The 20,527-nt window shown below is 43.2% G+C and overlaps 1 protein-coding gene across 5 annotated transcripts in view; it reads right to left on the bottom strand.

The window, feature by feature from the left end:
• The window catches only part of LUZP2 (leucine zipper protein 2), a 360,723-nt gene that overhangs the window by 179,067 nt on the left and 161,129 nt on the right, over positions 1 to 20,527 (bottom strand). For all 5 annotated transcript variants that reach the window (XM_030560188.1, XM_030560187.1, XM_030560184.1 and 2 more), the window contains exons 2-4: positions 12,771 to 12,888; positions 10,974 to 11,044; positions 4,985 to 5,066 (exon numbers count right to left, since the gene is read on the bottom strand). In XM_030560188.1, the coding sequence (XP_030416048.1) occupies positions 4,985 to 5,066; positions 10,974 to 11,044; positions 12,771 to 12,888 (271 nt within the window). The remainder of the gene's footprint in view (positions 1 to 4,984; positions 5,067 to 10,973; positions 11,045 to 12,770; positions 12,889 to 20,527) is intronic.

Raw genomic sequence — 20,527 nt, 5'->3', positions numbered from 1 at the left:
AAGAGGATGGAAGAAAGAGGCATGCATTTAAATAGTTGAATAGGACTATTTATGTACCTAAAGTGATGTGTGAATATCATTGAGAGTAGGTCTTTGTTAGCCTATCCTTACTTACTACTTTAAAAAACCAGCTAGATGCATCTTAATATCAGTATTAAAACTAATACCTGAAAGATTTCAGTCATTTTTTAAATTTCAAGTATATGTAGTCGCTGTATTTTTCAGTTCACAAACAATTTAGTTCACAAAGTAATATACTTTATACTGTATAATATTAATGGAAAGTGAAATGTTTATTGCACACACACACAGAACTATTTCAAATATTTCCAATATTGTGGGTCTGAAAAATAGGATACAAATCCAAGCTCTGTTTTCTTTCCAATAACAATTTATAAATTAATCTAAAAACTGAACTAAAGAGATAATCAATTGAAAGCTGTTTCAGATGCTTTAAACAAAGTTCTAGGATGGGGGAAATATAATGGATTTAAAAAAAAAAAAGCCACATTTCTTCCTTTTTCCTCCTCTCTCATTTTTTCCCTCATTTTTCCCATTTCAGTTTAGATTTATTTGTTTTTAAATGTCATACACTGCATGCTTCATAAAAGGTAGCTCCCTGACAAACTACATCATAGCAGTTTTAGATTAAATCTCAGGAAATACTTTCTAACAGTAGGAGAAGGGACAAACTGCCTAGGGAAGTCATGGAAGCTCCTTCCCTAGAGGTTTTCAAAAAGAGGCTGGATAGACATCTGTCTTGAATGGTTTAGATGCAAAAGATGCTGCATCTTGTCAGGGGGTTAAGACTAGATGACCCTTGCAATCTCTTCTAACCCTATGGTTCTATAATTCTAAGGTAGCATATATAGCTACATTTTATTACACACACACACATAAGGCTATGCTTTAGTCACAGGTATTTTTAGTAAAAGTCATGGACAGGTCACAGGCAGTAAACAAAAATTCAGGGCCTGTGACCTGTCCATGACTTTTGCTATATACCCCAACTAAAACTTGAGTGGGGAGCTATGGGTGCTCTAAGTGGGGTAGCAGGGGGTACTGCAGGTGCTGGGGGAGGTGGCCCAGGACCCCCACTGGTGTTTGGGGAGGGGGGGAGGATTGGCAGTGCTCGCAGGGGCTCCCTACCCAGCTCCATGTCCCTGCAGCTCCTAGGTGTTGGAGGGGCCAGGGGCTCATCCGCATGCTGCTCCTGTCCCACCACAAGCACCGGCTGGGCAGCTCTCATTGGCCAGGAACCGCAGTCAATGGGAGCTGTGGGGGTGGGGCCTGGGGGAATGGGCAGAGTGTGGCAGGGAGCCCCTTGCCCCCCCCCCACTGCCTAGGAGCTGCAGGGCCATATCAGAGGTAGCCCCCCACTCCGAGGTAAGTGCCGCCCCCATACACCCACCAATCCCCTGCCCCTAGCCCTGAACTCTCACCAACACTCCCAAACAACTGTTGCTGGCTCAGAGACTTTCTGGCTTGGGTAGCCCCGGACCCAGCATCAGCCACTGCAGAAGTCACGGAGGTCATGAAAAGTCACCAAATCTGTGACTTCCGTGACTGACAGACTCAGAGCCTTACATATATACACACATTGCTTATTTTGTGTACAACTAATGCTTATTCAGCAGAAGCCATTAAAACAGCATTTGCTGAAACATTTAGATTTCATTCATTCGATCAAAACTATTTGGTGATTTCGTATTGAGTTCATGAATAGTTTCATTCAACTCAAAACAGTGAATAAACTACTAGTCCATAAAATTTTGTCCAGGCCTAGTTTATATAATATGGCCAGTGGAAGATAAAGGATTAATATAGTAAGTTCTGCACAGCTTGGACATTTGAGTAATGTATTCAAGATGCTATTGTGCTGTTAATTTAGATCTGCCAATTTAGGTCAAGCCATCTATTATATTAAAAATAATGTGGAAATATTATTTGATTTACTTAATTATTTTAGGTTTTTAAATACAACCATTTTGCAGTTACTTAACAGATCCCATCATTGCTCTCTGGCAGGTGTTCTCTATTTGTTCAAAATATGTAATGCTAATTTACCAATTGAGTAACACGCAATAAGTAGGAGATTGTTTATATTATTCTGAGTTGCCAAGAATAGAACAGGCATTCTAACATTCCCTCCTCCAGCAATTTTCTGCAAATATTCCAGTTTAAGGCTTTATGGGCTTGATTCAACAATGATTCTTATCTCATTTACACCAGTATAAATCAGGAGTAACTCCACTGAGTTCAATAGACTAAAACCTACACGTTTGACTAGAATAAAGCCTTACAGTTCAGTAAAACAGAACTAAATTCAACCCCACCCTCCAAACCAGACTTCCATCTTCAAGTATTAAGAAAGTATCCTACAGATTTTTGTCCATATCTTTCAACTGGCTTTCAAAAGGTGTGAAACACTGTCAGGAGACAGGATTAAGTAACAGTAATAATAATTGTTTTCATTTTTATTGCATCTTTCAACTAATGATCTCAAAAGACTTCAGACAGTAAATCATTTTACTGAAGGCTACACTAAGAGGTTAATTGTCTTGCACAGGGTCACATATCAAAAGCTCAACTTTGCTACCCTTGAAACCATTAGGAGGCCAATTACTCGCAGAGCTGAGACTGGAGCCCAAGCATTCTGTGTCACAATCTCCTTCTCTAACCAGTTGACAATAACCTGGGACAAATTCTGCTCTCAGTTACACTAGTGATCGATCCCACTGTGTTCCAAAGATGGTGGAGGTGGTGCAGAATCACTGAATTGTAACTAAGCTCAGAATTTTGTCCCTTGTATCTCACTCCAGCATTACACCCTCCCTTGAATGAACCATGAAAGAGATTCCACAGAAGATAAAAGCTAATGCAAAAAAAGAGACAGAACTTTATATAAAAATAGGAAAAGATACACTAATTTACACAAGTGTTGAACTGCTCTTAAGCATATACAGTGTAACAAACAATAAGTCAGGAGATTCTAATTTGAGGTTTGTTTTGTTTGTATTTTGACTCCTGCCACTAGGGTGACCAGATGGCAAGTGTGAAAAATTGGAAAGGGGTTGGGGAGATAATAGCCTATGTAAGAAAAAGCCCCAAATATCGGGACATCTGGTCACCCTACCTATCACTAATACTCATCTTTATTACTGTACATTATTGACCCTTCATCAAGGTCAGTGGGGGCCCATCAATGTAGTTGAAAGCAGAATTTGGCCTACCATATTTTCAGCTGGCTGGAGAAGAGAATTGGGATAAACAAATCCTGTGCTCTGCTTTGCTACTGACTTTAGGACAGTTCTCCCATTTAAATACTATTGCTAGATAATTTGTTTTAATTTTCTTGACACACATTGTCATGACTAACTTGGCAGGACTAATTTTGACCTCCTTATTTTTATACTATAAACAAATATAATCAAATACAATCAAATTAAGCATATTCTTTTCATTTTCTGCCCAAAGCAAAGTGTTGGGGGGTTTGTTTGTTGTTTTGTTCATTCTCTCTCACTCTCCCTCCCCAAAAACAAAAATAAACAAAAAAACCCACACCCTCAAACAATAATAAATACCTAAATATGTGGCAAAGAGGATACAATGCTTTGTAAAGGAATGGATTCCCCTCCCAAGCTTTCAGAGAGCACTGAAGAAAAAGTACTTTCTGATATTATAAATATTCCCTTGGAAGTTTTCTTGTACATGATGATTATAAAACGCACTTTATTTCTCCTTTACAGCAGAATGCTTCCATACATGTATTTGGACAAAGCTATTTTTTCAAAAGCCTAGTATGAGCTGGATATAGGGTGCATTTCAGCAATGCAGTTAAACGTTCACTGTAAGCACGAGTAGTGCCATTGACTTCCATAAAACTATCCTATCTTTTAAGTACCTTGCTGAATTGGGGCTACAGTATCTGATCTTGCTCCCACTGAAGCCAAATGGAAATTTTCCTATTAACATCAGTGGGAATATCATCATTCCTAAACCTGTTAATAAAATCTGCATCTTGTTAAACAAGCATTCACAATCTGGCTCAGTTACAAATAAGAGGAATATCAATCTTCAACTAAAATCACATTTTGCAAATGTTTGTAAAACATTGCAAAATTATTTAATTCTTGTTTTTATTTACCCTATTCCTATGTACACCCCATTCTTGTCTTTTAAGCCTAAAAATAATTAAATATGGCCATATAAATTAAATAAATAAATAATCAACTAGTAATTTTGGCCAGTGTGAAAACAGACGTTAACCAAGAAATCTGGCAAAACAGCTTTCAAATGCTATGGAAATGTTCAGTTACCTGATGACCAATTGAAGACAGATCATTTACAGAGTTGCTTTCTTCATTTAAGCACTGACACTTATAGGGGACATTTTCTTATTTATGTCCTAGTAGCAAACCAGTTATACAAGAGAAATGAGAAACTATTGTAATTTTCTATGCAGTAATAAAATCTGACCATTTATGCTCAACAGAAAAACAGTAATACACAAAGTTTGATTCAACTGTCCCTGGTTAATGGTGGATTTAGTCAAAAAATATTACATAGTTTAATGATTACTTTAATCTGAGTTCATGGATTAAAACACTGAGACCCAGATCCTATTTCTTTTGCAGTCAATGGGCAAATAACCCACTGATTTCAATAAGATTAAGATTGGACATTTGAGATCTGATTAGATTCTTATGGACACCCTTTTCAATCTGGCATGACTCCACTTAAGTCAATGGAATTATAACAGTATAAAGTGGTATACATGAGAGTAAGGGGCTTTCGGATGCAGCCTCCTTAGAGCAAGGACTAAGGTCTTCTGGGTCATCAAAGCACTATGCATAATCAATACATTATTATAACTTCGGTCATGCAAAGATATTTGAGATAATGAAATAAATCACAAGGGAGGAGAGCGAAAAGACAGAAGAAACAAAGGAGAATACAGAAGAAAGGACAGAGAATCACTCACTGTAGCCTGCTGTTTTTCTGCTTTCTCAGCTACCTCATTAAGCTGCTTTTGAAAGGCCTCCTGGAGATATTTCATTTCTTCCCTAGATCATTGAAAAGAAACAATACAAACTTCAGCACTACTCTCCATTAGGAAATATGGGAGTGTGTTTTTTTTGTTTATTTGTTTACTTTAGTTAAACAGACTCATTTAATTATGCAGCATAACAACCAGGAATGCTGTCTATGTGTTTTGTTAAAGCCATAATAGTCCAGTGAATTCCAGTGCTGATGAAGAAAGAAATGTTATATAAATATATATAAACATGGTAAGTAGCTACCTTTTGTATCTATCAAGTGCTCTCCTGTACAGAACATCTGCTAATTGTGTAATTTCTAGTGAAAAGAATAGTAACAGTGAAGAAAGGAAAGAGAAGCACTTTGAACAGGAAATATACTACTGTCTATGACAGCTTGTTTATATTTGCTTTTAAAGAAAAGAGAAATTCTAGCTAGTAAACCTAAGCCACTAGTTCTCTCTTTCTAGAAGCAAATGATAAACTGGGATCTTATAAGGAGTTGTCTAATTGTTTAAAAGAAATGCCACCCAAAAGGAAAAAAAAGATTTATTGCAAAGTTTTGCTGCTGAGATCCAGCATCTTTGCATTGCTCAGGAAGTGAAAAGGGACCACAAACTGGCAACACATATAGAGGATTTATGTGGAATAAGAATTCCCTTCTGGCACAATTATGTCTGATACAAGTCTTACGCTAGCCACCTCTTCACCCCTAACACAGGCCATTTGCAAGGGTTGTGGTGCTGCTACAGTAGTGACATATCTTAGAGTATTCTAACAGCATTATCAGGGATGTCACTGGCACAGATCAACCCTCAGAATCAGGAAGCTGGAACCCCTGCCTGCCTTGAGCATGGCTCAGGTGCAGGAGACAATTTAGCCTAGTGATTGTTTGACGGGTGTAGAATGAGCTTTGTACATGATGAGGCACGAAGTACCTGAGTTGCTGGCTCATCTACCATATTAGTCCTCATCTACACCGGTGCTAGCAACCTTGGGAGTTCTGGGTAGTGCAGATTTAACTGAAACGGTGCTTGTCATAAACAGATGGTTAAGGGTTAATGCCTTTTTTACCTGTAAAGGGTTAAAAAGTTCACCTAGCCTAGCTGACATCTGACCAGAGGAACCAATGGGGGAACAAGATGTTTCAAAAGGAAGGAGAGAAGTTTTTCCTTTGTTTGGAGTTTCAGTTTCAGCCAGAGTGAAAAAGATCAAGGAACCAGCCTCTTATCAGAGTAGTAAATTTTACAAAGGAATAAATAAGTTTATGTTTATTTCTTTGTAACCTGTCTTATGCAATTAGAGGTAGAATCAAACTGGGTATTTGGGTAATTTTTTGTGTAACTAAATTTGTGCCCAGGGGAACATCCTCTGTGTTTTGAATCTGTTGTCTGTGAGAGTAGCTGGTATGCTAATCTCTCCCAGAGGGTTTTCTTTTACCTTTCTTTTCTTTAATTAAAAGCCTTTTTCTTAATATCTGATTGATTTTTCCTTGTTTTTAGATCCAAGGGGATTGGATCTGGACTCACCAGGGATTAGTGGGGGAAAGGAGGAGGGATGGTTAATTTCTCCTTGTTTTAAGATCTAAGGGATTTGGATCTGTGTTCACCAGGGAATTGGTGAAGTCCCTCAAAACTACCCAGGGAAAAAAAGTAGTGCTTGGGGGATGGTGGCAGTGATACCAAATCTAAGCTGGTAAGTAAGCTTAGAAATGTCCATGTAGGATCCCACATCTGTACCCTAAAGTTCAGAGTGGGGAAGGAACCTTGACAGTGCTTGAAACAGCTGGTGAATCCAGAGAGCCAACAGCAGCAGTCCTTCCAATTTTGTCTAGTATAGACAAAGTTTGTGTCATTCTGAAGTGTTAACAATACACTGAAGTAACAGAACTTGAACTACTATGGGAAACAACCATGTTCTACTGCAGCATAAAAACTACAACAGAGCTCAGAAGAGAAAGGATTGAAGTTGGACTTCTGATGAATGAACACTAGGGTCAGATCCTCAGATAGTGTAAATCTGCACAGCTTCATTGAAGTCAATGGTGCTACCTCATCTTGTATCAACTGAGATTTTCAAAAAAGAATGAGGAGTCCAGTGGCACCTTAAAAACTAACAGATCTATTTGGGCATATGCTTTCATGGGTAAAAAACCCACTTCTTCAGATGCATAGAGTGAAAATTACAGATGCAGGCATAAATATACTGACACATGAAGAAAAGGGAGTATATCACATTAGTAGATGTGCAAGTGAATGTGCCATCATGCCATCATGTGCCAACAATGCCCCACTGCCAGGTACATTGTCCAAACCGGACAGTCTCTAAGTAAAAGAATAAATGGACATAAATCAGACATCAGGCATGGTAACATACAAAAGCCAGTAGGAGACCACTTCAATCTCCCTGGACGTTTTATAACAGATTAAAAGTACCCATACCTCAACAAAAAAACTTCAAAACATCAAAACATTTCAAAGAGAAACTGCAGAGCTACAATTCATTTGCAAATGTAACACCATTAATTTGGGTTTGAATAGGGACTGGGAGGTGGCAGGCCCACTGCAAAAGCAATTTTCTCCCTCTTGGTATTGAGACACCTCCTCATCAGTTATTGGGAGTGGACCATATCCACCCTGACTGAATTGGCCCTGTCAACACTTGTTCTCCACTTGTAGGGTAACTCCCTTTTCTTCATGTGTCAGTATATTTGTGCCTGCACCTGTAATTTTCACTCCATGCATCTGAAGAAATGGGTTTTTTTACCCACGAAAGCTTATGCGCAAATAAATCTGTTAGTCTTTAAAGTGCCACTGGACTCCTCGTTATTTTTGTGGATACAGACTAACACAGCTACCCCTCTGATAGCTGAGATTCTGGCACCCTACACTTTATAGGATTCATGCTATATAATAGGATTAGTGAAAGTGCAGCCCATAAGGCAAATGCAGTCCTCATTTCTATGAAGGATGTAGACTGTGGCTTTAATGCCGAAAGTGATGATGGGTCCAAGCATCTTAATCCAGCTGGTTCTCTATTCAACAGGAGGGCAGCTACACTCTTCTCCATTTATTGCAGATTGGGTATAACCTCAGGATCTTGGCAGATAAAACATGATATCAGATAAAACATATATATTAGGAAAAACTTTTTCACTAGGGGGGTGGTGAAGCACTGGAATGGGTTAACTAGGGAGGTGGTGTATCTCTTTCCTTGATAAAGCCCTGGCTGGGATGATTTAGTTGAGGATTGGTCCTGCTTTGTGCAAGGGGTTGACTAGATGATCTCCTGAGGTCCCTTCCAACCCTTATATTCTATGATTCTTTGAGGCCCTTCACTAGGTAAATTGTGAGGGGAGGCTAACAGAATGATTTACGACAAGGTAAAGATAGATATGTATTTATGCTGATATACGGTTTATCAGATGGAAGTGTCTGGGTTTATTCTTAGATACACAATCTCTGGGAAAGGTATATATCATAGCAGGTGCACAGCACCCATTGTGTTAATCATATGCCAATTTTCATTCACTGTCATGTTGCCAATATTGGCTTCTAGACTTCCATAACCTCTGTGGAACCCAATTCCAGTGAGTCTGTAATTATTAATCATTTGAGTACCCACAATATTGGTTTTCATAGTATTTCTTGAAGAGTGTTATAAAAGCCTGGATTTTAAAAAAGGAAGACATTGAAAAACACAAGCTGTTCATTAGCCCATTGCATGTATCACATAATCTGTCTGGGAACTGTTCCACTGAAGCACACTGCTGTACACTCAGTACATGTTTCTCTTGGAAAGACAACTGACATTCCATTTGGGTGGACAAACAGACAGAACTGAGGTGGAGTCTTGTGTAGGGGAATGGAAAGAACAAAATGGTGCGTGCATCTGAGGAATACCCATTTTTGCCCAGAAAGACTTATTCCATATTCTCATCTGCAAACAGGGCATATTTAAAATTGTCTAAATAGCTTATTAACAATTTTAATTCACTGATGTGAATATGTCATGGAAGCTGCATGCTTGTCAAACCCCATCACAGAAACTGAATTATGGGTGAAGGATTTGTGATGTAGCCTTTATGCACAAAGCAAATTATAAGACTGAAGATTTAGAGTCAATTCTCCAAAACAGTTCTAAAATACTTTTGTAAATTACATGGGTGTGTCCATTTGCAACCACAAAATAGTTAACTACACTCACAATGAGCAATGACCACGTAGTTTGCTGATATACATCCACAAAAAGAGGCATTTTCATGCACAAAGAGATGAAACCACAAATGTTTTAGATGCATATTTCAGAGACCACTTGCAAATTTGAACTACTGAACAATGATACTGTCAACTTGCATCATCACTTTATCATCTCATTATGTTTTAATGACATTATTAATGTATTGCAAAGAACACATTACTTTTCACCTATTAAAAGTTCCAGGATGTGATGATCATGCCTAATATCATCATGGTTAAAAATTGTTGATATAAGAATATTTAGCAATTACAGCAGCTAATATTGGATTTTCAAGGCAACATTTACTACATGAGAAACTGGAGGATAAAAAAAAATAGTGTCTGATTTTCTACAAGGTAGTTACTAGTGGTAAATGGTGATGTTTTAATTGTGTCCAATTATATAGAAGTTTGCATATTTAATGTTCTCTAGAAACGTTAACTAACTAAACCCCACTACTCCACAGTTCAGACAGGTCTAAAATGTCCCCCTTTAACAGAAATATCTGTCTTTGGCATTTCTAAGGCATGTGAAGGTCTGATCCAACACCCATTGAAGTATATGGAAAGACTCCCCTCTGACTTTTTGTGGGCACTGAAACAGGCCCCAATTTACTTTGGTATTTAAGAGCTGATTGGGAAATCATTCAATCACAATCCTTCCCTATTAGCCATCTAATTTTAATATGCAACAAAACTACTACCGGGTAAAATACTTGCAATAAAATCATTACAGGATTTCAGGTGTTACTTTGTATGACAACAAAAGGGGTAGATGCTGTACCTAGAGTGGTCATATCTGATTAATTTGTAACGTATATTTTTATTGTGATAAAACTGAGACACATACATATATTGAACACATCATACTGTTTCAGAAAAAATAATCCCTCTATTGGCTAGGTCTGCTTGTTGTTAAAATTATATTGGCATATCAATTTATCAGATCGACTCCATTTGTAAGAATCATGTGAACTGTCATTGTGTATCGAGCTAGGACTAAGGATGGTGATCTGTCACCCCTTGTCATGGAAAATTCTCCAATTCACTAGATTCAAGTGAATATTTGACATGAATATTCCACCCCCTCACAAATCTATTCTCTTACCTCTTGTCACAGATTACCCTGTAAGAATTTTCAAAACTAGGTGCTCGGTTTCATGGGTTTTATCTGAACCTATGTCCCACCTCCAAAGCCAGCAATTTTTAAAACTAACTAGCTATTTTAGGTGCCTCAATTCTTGGGTTTCTAATTTGAGACACTTTAAAGATTTTTCAAACTTGTTGATCACTGCATCCTCCGAAAATCAGGCCCACTTATGGTGCTTCAATAAGGAACTCAATTCACTAAGCACAGAAATGTGTTGACTTGAATAAATAAGTTTCCAGCACTGAGCTATCCTGCAAAACTAAACTCCATTTCCTTGACGTATATCTAGCTCTAATATTAACCCTAGTGAATATTATTAATGACCGACTATGAAGTAAAGTATGTCACATATCAGCTAATATTTCAGGTGTAGCAGAAACAATCCTGCATTGTTCCTCCCTCCCCCTGTTTAACAGTCATGGCTGTTTGCTAGTGGATATGCCTACTGTGCTGTGCTTACTGGTTCAAACAAAGATAAGACTGAATTCCATGGTCTTATAGTTTTCAATCTGTTAACAGGAATGAAAAGAGGAGGTAGCTTCTTACCTTTGCTTTTGGCCTAATTCCAGAAGTTTTTGCACATCACTTTTGGCAGATGCCTCGTCATTTTTCAAAGACTGGAAACAAAGGGGGAGAGAGAGAATTACCAAGAAGATCTTTAATGTTACTCAGCTATGAAAAGGTTAATGGTGACCTCTTTTACAAAAGGCTCCCATTGAATAATACATTTTATCATCAGTTTAAAAAAAAAAGGCAGAAATAGTTTGGCTCTTCTGTGGCAGTAATTCAGCACTTGCTGCAGCACACACACAGGTGTTCAGGATAAGACATTAAAGCAGAACTGATCTAATAGACTATGTAGTACAGTTCTTTGCATAGATCCGGTCTCTGCAGCGTCAAATTCGAAGTACATGAAAAAATAAATTTTCCCGAGTCCTATATTTTTATTCATTCAGTTTGATGAGAATATAGCAAGTTCTAAAGTAACTTCATTAAAAGAGAGAGAGAGAGAGAGAGAGAGAGAGAGAGAGAGAGAGAGAGAGAGAGAGAGAGAGAGAGAGGAAGCAAGTTCCCCATATAAATGGTGAAGAAAGAAATTCAACAAGAAAAAAATAGCAGTAGAGGATGACAGGATAATGCAGACTGACATTTTAAAATGCACGACAGAGTACTGCTCAGAGAAGGTAGCATCATTAATGAATGGAATATAGGGAGCCATACATCCCCCTCAAAGATAACAGCAGGGTCCTATGAGTTGTTTGAGGAGATAATTTCCCAGAATTGTTCCCTCAACTAGTTAATACAAAGGGTGGTCTTGTTGGAAGTTATATATGCCCCATTCATAACAGGTGGCTCAAATAAAATGCAGTTCTCTGCAAGGCAGTGCAAGAATAAGCAATCTACCTGATAACCAGTCTGAATTATTCTCATTGCTTTCACTAGGCCAAGAGACTCCCTCATGAAGAGACTGCTGCCCTGTCATGTGAATATTTGGTCATTGAGGTAGCCAGCGAATCCAGGGCAAGACTGGAAACCCCTTATTCACATGGAGGGTTTGTCTTCACTATAGAGTTGAGTTATAACTGAAATATTGCCCTTAACTTGAGTCCTGTCCTCTCACCAAAACTGTTAAACCAACCATTATGCTCCAAGACATGCATCTGATGAAGTATTCACCCACGAGAGCTCATGCTCCAATACGTCTGTTAGTCTATAAGGTGCCATAAGACTCTTCGTCGCTTTTTACAAATCCAGACTAACACGGCTACCCCTCCGATATTTGACATCAGGGGATATAGGCTGCAGAGTTATTTAATACTCTGTAGCGTTATTTCAGTGTGGCCACTCTCACTCCAGCTAGACTTAAGCTTAGACTACATTACAAAGTTTTGCCAGCATAGTTATGTTGGCTAGAAATCTGAAAATATCACATTCCCTAGCCAACATAGGACTATTTTTGTGAGTAACTGTTCGTTAATGGCAGTAAGGGGTAGCTCCAGGGAGTCAATCTACAAAAAATATATTTTTCCTCTCATTGCCAATGTAGTCTGTTCCCTAATGGTTTCTCCATTAACTGCTTCAATTTCCACAAGTGAGACAAAGAATCCAAGGAAAATTTTGGGGATTCATAAACTGCATAATCCACTCATGTGTAATGCGCACCATGTTTTCCTCAGTTTAAATAATATTGAAAATTAGCATACACAACATATAAAACAAGCATCGGGGTAATTAATTACCAATTAGTCTCATGTTAAAAGAAAATGTTTGTAACAAATAGATAGTAATTCTAACAAACAAAGTGAGTGATGTATATCTCAGAAAAGTGAAGGGTAATCTAACCTGCAGGTTTACTTTAATTCCTTCAAGTTCTTTTGAGGTCTTCGACAGTTGACGGAGGATATTGCTCCTTTCCTTAAAGACTTCTTTCAGTTGTCTTTCCAGTTCTTCATAGCCCTGTCTAACACAAAGCACACGCAGTCTTCTCAAAATGTCTTCCCAATGTACTTGAAATCAGAGTCTTAGTTCATCCAATTCTTATTAATCATAAGCAGAATCCATTCCCATTCCCCCTTGCACCATGTTTAGGAATCAAAATGTTTTATGACAAACTGAACTGCTGCATCTGTGTACACAAATCCTCATACCTCCATGCCAACAGCAACCTATTATGGGCAAGAACAAATGCTTTTATATTATACAGAAGTTGACAGTAAAGGAAGTTTTTCTTTCCTGTGAGATATTGCACAGTAGAAATTATTGAACTTTGTAGAGTCAGAGATTTTTAACCATTCTTGTGGGGAAGGATGTTCCAGAGATATTTGAATTTTCCCTCCTGTAATTTAAACCTTTTTTTACCCAGTGATTCAGGCTCAGATCGGGGTTAGGTGTCTAAATGCCTATAAAGATCTGGGTTCATCAGTTCATAAAAAGAAACAAATGTCTCAATCCTGCAACATACCAAGACTATCTTAGGGCCTCATCCAAAGCCCACTGAAATCAGTAGTGATCTTCAGGTCAGGCCCATATTGGGCTTCTGAATCTATCAAGAGCACTGGCCATGTTTGGAAAAATATTGGATGATTCATTTAGCAATGGACAGCTGATCTACTCTGCCTGAAGGATAGAAGAAAAAAATAGTGCACTATACAATCAGATTTTGGATACTTGGTATATCTCAAAGCTTTAATTAAATGTCATTTTTCCTACAGTTATACGTTTTTATATTACTGATATTGTTTAGTACACTACTATATTGAATTGAAGCTCCATCAAGAGCAAATATCTTTAGCTTATTTGGCCAACATTTTTACAGATGCGACTGTGGGAAAACAGTCTGGAAATATTTGAGCTGCCATCTCTTTAATGAAATGTATAACATCTGTAATTTCTTCTCACTACTATGAAAACCACTGAGATGTTTTACTCTGCAACACCCTGCCTGCCACAGTAATGCTGACAGGTGGTCACTATCCAATTAGTGATTAAACCTACATCTCATACAACTGCCTCCAACTTATGTGCTCAACTCGTATCTTGGCAACAGAACTTTTATCCTCCATTTCCACATATGAGCTCAATAGCAAATAGCATTTCAAATATCTTAAAAGGATAAAAAAAGATGGTTACTCACCTTTGTGACTGTTGTTCTTCGAGATGTGTTGCTCATATCCATTCCAGTCAGGTGTGCGCGCACCGCGTTCACATTCGTCGGAAGACTTTTTTACCCTAGCAACACTCAGCGGGTCGGCTGGGTGCCCCCTGGAGTGGCGCCGCTATGGCACCGGATATACCCCAGTCAACCCGGCCACCCTTCAGTTCCTTCTTGCCGGCTACTCCGACAGTGGGGAAGGAGGGTGGGTTTGGAATGGTTATGAGCAACACATCTCGAAGAACAACAGTTACAAAAGTGAGTAATTGTCTTTTCTTCTTCGAGCAATTGCTCATATCCATTCCAGTCAGGTGATTCCCAAGCCTTACCTAGGTGGAGGGGTCGGAGAGAGATGTGGCAGCGTGCAGAACCGCTGAGCCAAAGGCTGCATCATCTCTAGCCTGTTGGACCAGAGCATAGTGAGAAGCAAAAGTGTGGACCGATGACCAGGTCGCTGCGCGACATATCTCCTTGATAGGCACGTGGGTCAGGAAGGCGGCTGATGAAGCTTGAGCTCTGGTAGAATGCGCCCTGAGATGGCCCGAAGGGACATGAGCCAGGTCATAGCACGTTCGTATGCACGCCGTTACCCAAGAGGAGATCCTCTGGGAGGAGATTGGTAGAACTTTCATCCGTTCAGCAACTGCCACGAACAGCTGGGGGGGATTTCCGGAAGGGCTTTGTCCGCTCAATATAAAAAGCGAGCGCTCTACAGACATCTAAGGAGTGCAACTGCTGCTCCCGTCGAGAAGAGTGAGGCTTCGGAAAGAAGACCGGGAGGAAGATGTCCTGGTTGGTATGGAAAGCCTACACTACCTTAGGGAGGAACGCTGGATGAGGTTGCAACTGTACCTTGTCCTTGTGGAAGATAGTATATGGTGGGTCCACCGTAAGCGCTCGAAGTTCAGAGACCCTTCTGGCCGATGTAATGGCCACCAGGAAGACTGTCTTCCACGACAGGTACAGGAGCGAGCAAGTCGCCAATGGCTCAAAAAGTGGATGCATAAGTCTGCTTAGGACTAAGTTGAGGTCCCAGGTGGGGGCAGGGCAGCATAATGGGGGGTAGAGGCGCTCCAGGCCCTTAAGAAATCTAGTAACTAAGAGGTGGGAAAACACGAAGTGGCCACTTTCTCTGGGATGGAATGTGGAGATAGCCGCCAAGTGCACTCTCAGAGAAGATATCGCCAGGCCCTGTTGTTTAAGAGACCAGAGGTAGTCCAAAACAGCGGGGATCGAGACCTCAGAAGGAGTAACATTCTGTGTTGTACACCAACAGGAGAAACGTTTCCACTTGGCCAGGTACGTTGACCGAGTGGAAGGCTTTCTGCTACTTAGAAGAACATGCTGTACCGGAGCGGAACAGCGTAACTCCGATCTGTTCAGCCATGCAGGAGCCATGCTGTGAGGTGAAGGGCCTGCAGGTCTGGGTGGCGAAGACTGCCATGGTCCTGTGTTATGAGGTCTGGAAGGAGTGGTAGGGTAACTGGGCTCGTCATGGACAGGTTGAGCAGTGTGGTGTAACAGTGCTGTCTGGGCCACGCTGGTGCGATCAGGATTAGATGCACTCTGTCCCTGCGGAGTTTTATTAGGACCTTGTGAACCAGAGGGAACGGTGGGAAGGCATAGAGCACGTGGTGCCCCCCCAACATGAGGAATGCGTTCGTGATCGATCCCGGTGAAAGACCCTGGAAGGAGCAGAAAGCTTGGCATTTCCTGTTCGTGCGAGAAGCGATCAGGTCTATGAGGGGAAAACCCCACCTCTGGAAGATCGAATGAATAACGTCTGGTCTTATCGACCATTTGTGACAGAGGAAGGATATGCTCAGCTGATCCACCAGAGTGTTCCGAACCCCTGGGAGAAAGGACGCTACCAGGTCTATTGAGTGGGCTATGCAGACGTCCCAGAGTCAAATGGCCTCTTGACACAGGGGAGAAGAGCGAGTCCCTCCCTGTTTGTTGATATAATACATGGCCGTTGTGTTGTCTGTAAACACTGAGATACAACGGCCGTGAAGATGTTGCTGGAACGCCTGGCAAGCGAGGCGGACTGCTCTCAGCTCCTGGATGTTTATGTGGAGCGTCAGCTCCTATGATGCCCAAAGGCCCTGGGTATGAAGGTGACCGAGGTGAGCCCCCCAACCGAGAGATGACGCATCTGTCGTTACGGACAGCAAGGGCTGTGGTGGATGGAATGGTAGCCCTGCACACACCAGGGAGGGAGTCAGCCACCAGTCGAGGAAGCGTAAGGTACTCAGGGGAACGGTCACCAGAATGTCTGTTGGGTCCCTGCCCGGGCGGTAGACCGAGCTGAGCCATGTTTGAAGGGGCCGGAGGTGGAGCCTGGCATATTTGGTCACATAAGTGCAGGCAGTCATGTGGCCTAGTAGGCCGAGGCACGTGCGAGCTGAGGTGGTCGGGGAATTCTGCAGACCTTGAATGATCGCCGTGATCGTCTGGAAACGTGGCTGAGGTAGGTAGGCCTTGGCTCGAGTGGAGTCCAGGGTTGCCCCTATGAAGTCCAGCCTTTGTGTGGGAACCAGTGTGGACTTTTCCGCATTGAGGAGCAGCCCCAACCGGGAGAATAGTTCCGTGATTATGTCCACATGCTGTCTGACCTGAGTCTGGGAGGTTCCCTTGAAGAGCCAGTCGTCCAGATACGGGAATACATGTTTCTGCTGCTGGCGGAGGTGGGCGGCGATGATGGCCATACACTTCGTAAACACCCTTGGGGCCGTAGGGGAGGACCGTGATTTGGAAGTGCCAGTGATTGGCTACAAAGCGAAGATACCTCCTGTGTGGAGGGAAGATGGCGATATGGAAGTACGCGTCCTTCATATCGAGGGCGGCATACCAGTCTTCAGGATCCAAGGACGGGATAATAGTCCCCAGGGAGACCATGCAGAACTTCAACTTGACTATAAACTTGTTGAGGCCTCGCAGGTCTAGGATGGGCCTGAGGCCTCCCTTGGACTTGGGGATCACAAAATAGCGGGAGTAAAACCCTTTTCCCTTCTTGTCTGGTGGTACCTCCTCTATTGCTCCTGTGGCGAGGAGAGACTGCACCTCTTGTAAGAGGACTTGCTCATGAGAGGGGTCCCTGAAGAGAGACTGGGTTGGGGGGTGGGAAGGTGGGGTTGAAACAAATTGGAGGTAGTATCCTTGTTTCACCATCCATAGGATCCAGATGTCTGAGGTCAATTGGGACCACACCAGGAGGTGGTAGGAGAGGCGGTTGGAGAAGGGAGGAGAAGGATCCTGTCCTGAAACTGGTACGCTGTCCTCATGCATACCTTCAAAAGGTAGATTTAGGCCCCGGAGGTGCTTTTGGGGGGCCGTGGTTTTGACCTCCTTGGGGTCTGGACTGGTGTCTACGGCCACCCCGCCTGCGCCTTCTGTTGAAGTCTTGTCTGTGCCAGGGCACAAAGTACAGCCAGTGGGACTGGGGCCGGAAGAGTCTGCATTGGGTTACAGGCGTATGCATGCACAACGAGTGCATGATGACCCTGTTGTCCTTTAAACTCTGCAACCTGGGGTCGATCTTTTCAGAGAACAGACCCTTGCCATCAAAGGGTAAGTCCTGGATGACGTACTGGAGCTCAGGTGGCAGGTTGGAGACCTGTAGCCATGAGATACGCCTCATGGTGATACCTGAGGCCAGAGTCCTGGCTGCCAAGTCGGCCACATCGAGAGAAGCCTGGAGGGAGGTTCTAGCCACCTTCTTCCCTTCTTCAAGGAATGCAGCAAATTCCTGGCGAGAGTCCGGGGGTAGAAGTTCTGTGAATCTACCCACCTCTGCCCAGGTGTTGCAGTTATAACTGCTCAGGAGAGCCTGCTGGTTGGCCACCCGGAGCTGAAGGGCACCTGCCGAATACACCTTGCAGCTCAGTAGGTCCATCCACCTAGCCTCCTATGATTTGGGGGCTGGCGCCTGTTGGCCGTGGTGTTCCCTCTCGTTGACCAGTTGGACAACTAATGAGTAGGGAGGAGGATGGACATATAGATATTTGTACCCTCAACTCCCTTTGCCGTAGGGGGAATGGAGGCTGGGGACTGCCATAAGGTGTCAGCAGTGGCCTGGATGGTCTTGATGAAAGGCAAAGCCACCCTAGTGGGGGTATCTGCCAACAGGATGCTGACAACTGGGTCCTCGACCTCCGGGACTTCCTCTACGGGAAGATTGATGTTGAGCGCTACCCTCCTAAGGAGGTCCTGATGGGCTCTGAGGTCTATCGGCGGGGGCCCTGATGATGAGGTCCCTGCCACCGCCTCATCTGGGGAGGAAGAGGATGATATGCCGGGGATGAGGGGGTCCTGAATGGCCTCTTGCTCATGGGTCAGTTTCTGCTCCAGCGGTACCGGGGACCTTGGTGGATGGGTTATCTGCTCCTCTGTCCCAGGTGGAGGGTGACGGCTATTGGTGGCCTCTGGAGCTTGATGCTCTGAGGAAGCAGAGAGGGTCTGGAGCAATGGAGCACCTTGGGCCTGATGGTATGGCCAGGGTGTCCAAAAGGACCACTGGTGAGGTCCTGGGTCCTGAGACTGGATCTCCTGGAAGACCCCGGTAGGCACCTCCATATCTCGCTCCTGGTCGTAATAACTGTCTGCGTGAGAGGACACTGATGTCTGCCTGGATGGCCATGGAGGAGCAGAGAAACCTTGGGCTGAGGTTCCGAAGGACCTCGCTCCCTTCTTTAACGGGGACCAGTGCCGGTATTTGTAGCGGTACCAGGATCGAGATCGGAACCTGCAACCAGACCGGTGCTGGGAGGTTGACCAAGATCTCGAGCCCCTGCGGTGTGAACGGCTCCAAGAGGTACAGTGCCTGGATCAGCGCTGAGAACTGGAGCGGTGCCGCGGATAGTGAGGTGGAGAGCGGGAGTCCGACCGGTGCCGCAAGTCTGATCGGTGCCGTGTAGGAGAATGATGCCGGGACTTCGAGCGGCGTCAAGAGTGGGAGCGTCATTTCCACCTGGAGCGTCTGCGGGACCGCAATCTTGAGCGGTGCCAGTCCGCTGTGCCGACAGACGGTGGTCTAGTCAGGGTCGGCTTGCCCTGAGATTGGATTACCCGCACCGGCGGTGTCGGGGGTAGAGGCAGTGCCAAGCCCGTTAAGGCGATTAAGTCTCTCACCGCCGAAAACACCTCTGGCGTGGATGGCATGGTGAGCTCTACCGCGGCATGCACTGGGGAGCTATCAGGTGCCGGACTCTACGGCCCTTGTGGGAACGGAATCAATGGTGCTGATTTAGTCAGTGCCGCGGCGGGTATCAGCGCTGGGCAGTCCGATTTGGGCGCACTCTCTGGCTGCGGCGTGGGCGGTGCCAAAGCAGCAGGAGTCTTGGCCTTCTTCAACCTCGGGGAGAGGGAGTGAGGTGGAGTCAACTTCGATGCCGGTGGCGGCCAGTGCCGAGAGTCTTTAGGTGTACCGGTGCGATCCGGTGCCATAGGGGTGCCTCTGCTCACCGACTGACCGGTGCTCGGTACCGAAGGTGGCGGTGTCAAGGCCGCCTTCATGAGGACTGTTTCAGTCTGATGTCCCGCTCCTTTTTAGTTCGCGGCTTGAAAGCCTTGCAAATAGGGCACTTAGCTGTTAAGTGCGATTCTCCGAGGTACTTCAGACAGGAATCGTACGGGTCTTCTGTTGGCATCGGCCTATGACAGGCCGAGCACGATTTGAAACCCGGTGAGCCGGGCATGAGCTCCGGCACCAGGTGTAGGGAAGGGGCTACTCCCTGAAGCCCGCTAAGTAGTACTAAACTAACTATTAATGTAAGAACTTACAACTAAATCTATCTATCTATCTATCTATCTATCTATCTACAAGAATAATGACTATGTATACGATAACAAGGGGAAACTACGAGTAGCTAGGTAAGGTGGAGGTCAGCTAAGCCGCACTCCACTGTTCCAACGACCGACACGGGCGGTAAGAAGGAACTGAAGGGTGGCCGGGTCGGCTGGGGTATATATCTGGTGCCATAGCGGCGCCACTCCAGGGGGTGCCCAGCCGACCCTCCGAGTGTTGCAAAGGTAAAAATGTCTTCCGACGAATGTGCACGCGGCGCACGCACACCTGACTGGAATGGATATGAACAATCACTCGAAGAAGAACACTACACACTTATGGGTCTAGATCAAGGAAAAACTGGTATCTCCATGTGAGAAGAACAGAATAACAACAAATTGTTTTGAAAGGGTGTATAAAAATGGAGGCAAAAGGGAGTTGATCTACAGGGTACCATTTGTCACAGGTATGAGATTATCCTTTATTTCCTATAAAATCAATACCCACTTCCACTCATCCCTTTGTCCACCCAAACATTAGACTGATGTCATACAGTCCTCTAGTAAGAAGAGAACAACTTATTCAGCCACCCACACTCTGCTGTGAACTTAATATGCAAAAAGTTGGGACAGAATGGATAAAGGACATTTATAGCATCTTTGT

This window comes from Gopherus evgoodei, chromosome 4 (genome assembly GCF_007399415.2).
Source record: "Gopherus evgoodei ecotype Sinaloan lineage chromosome 4, rGopEvg1_v1.p, whole genome shotgun sequence".
Classification (NCBI taxonomy): domain Eukaryota; kingdom Metazoa; phylum Chordata; order Testudines; family Testudinidae; genus Gopherus; species Gopherus evgoodei.
The sequence above is the reverse complement of the archived record's forward strand: the minus strand, read 5'-3'. Positions and strand labels throughout refer to the sequence as shown.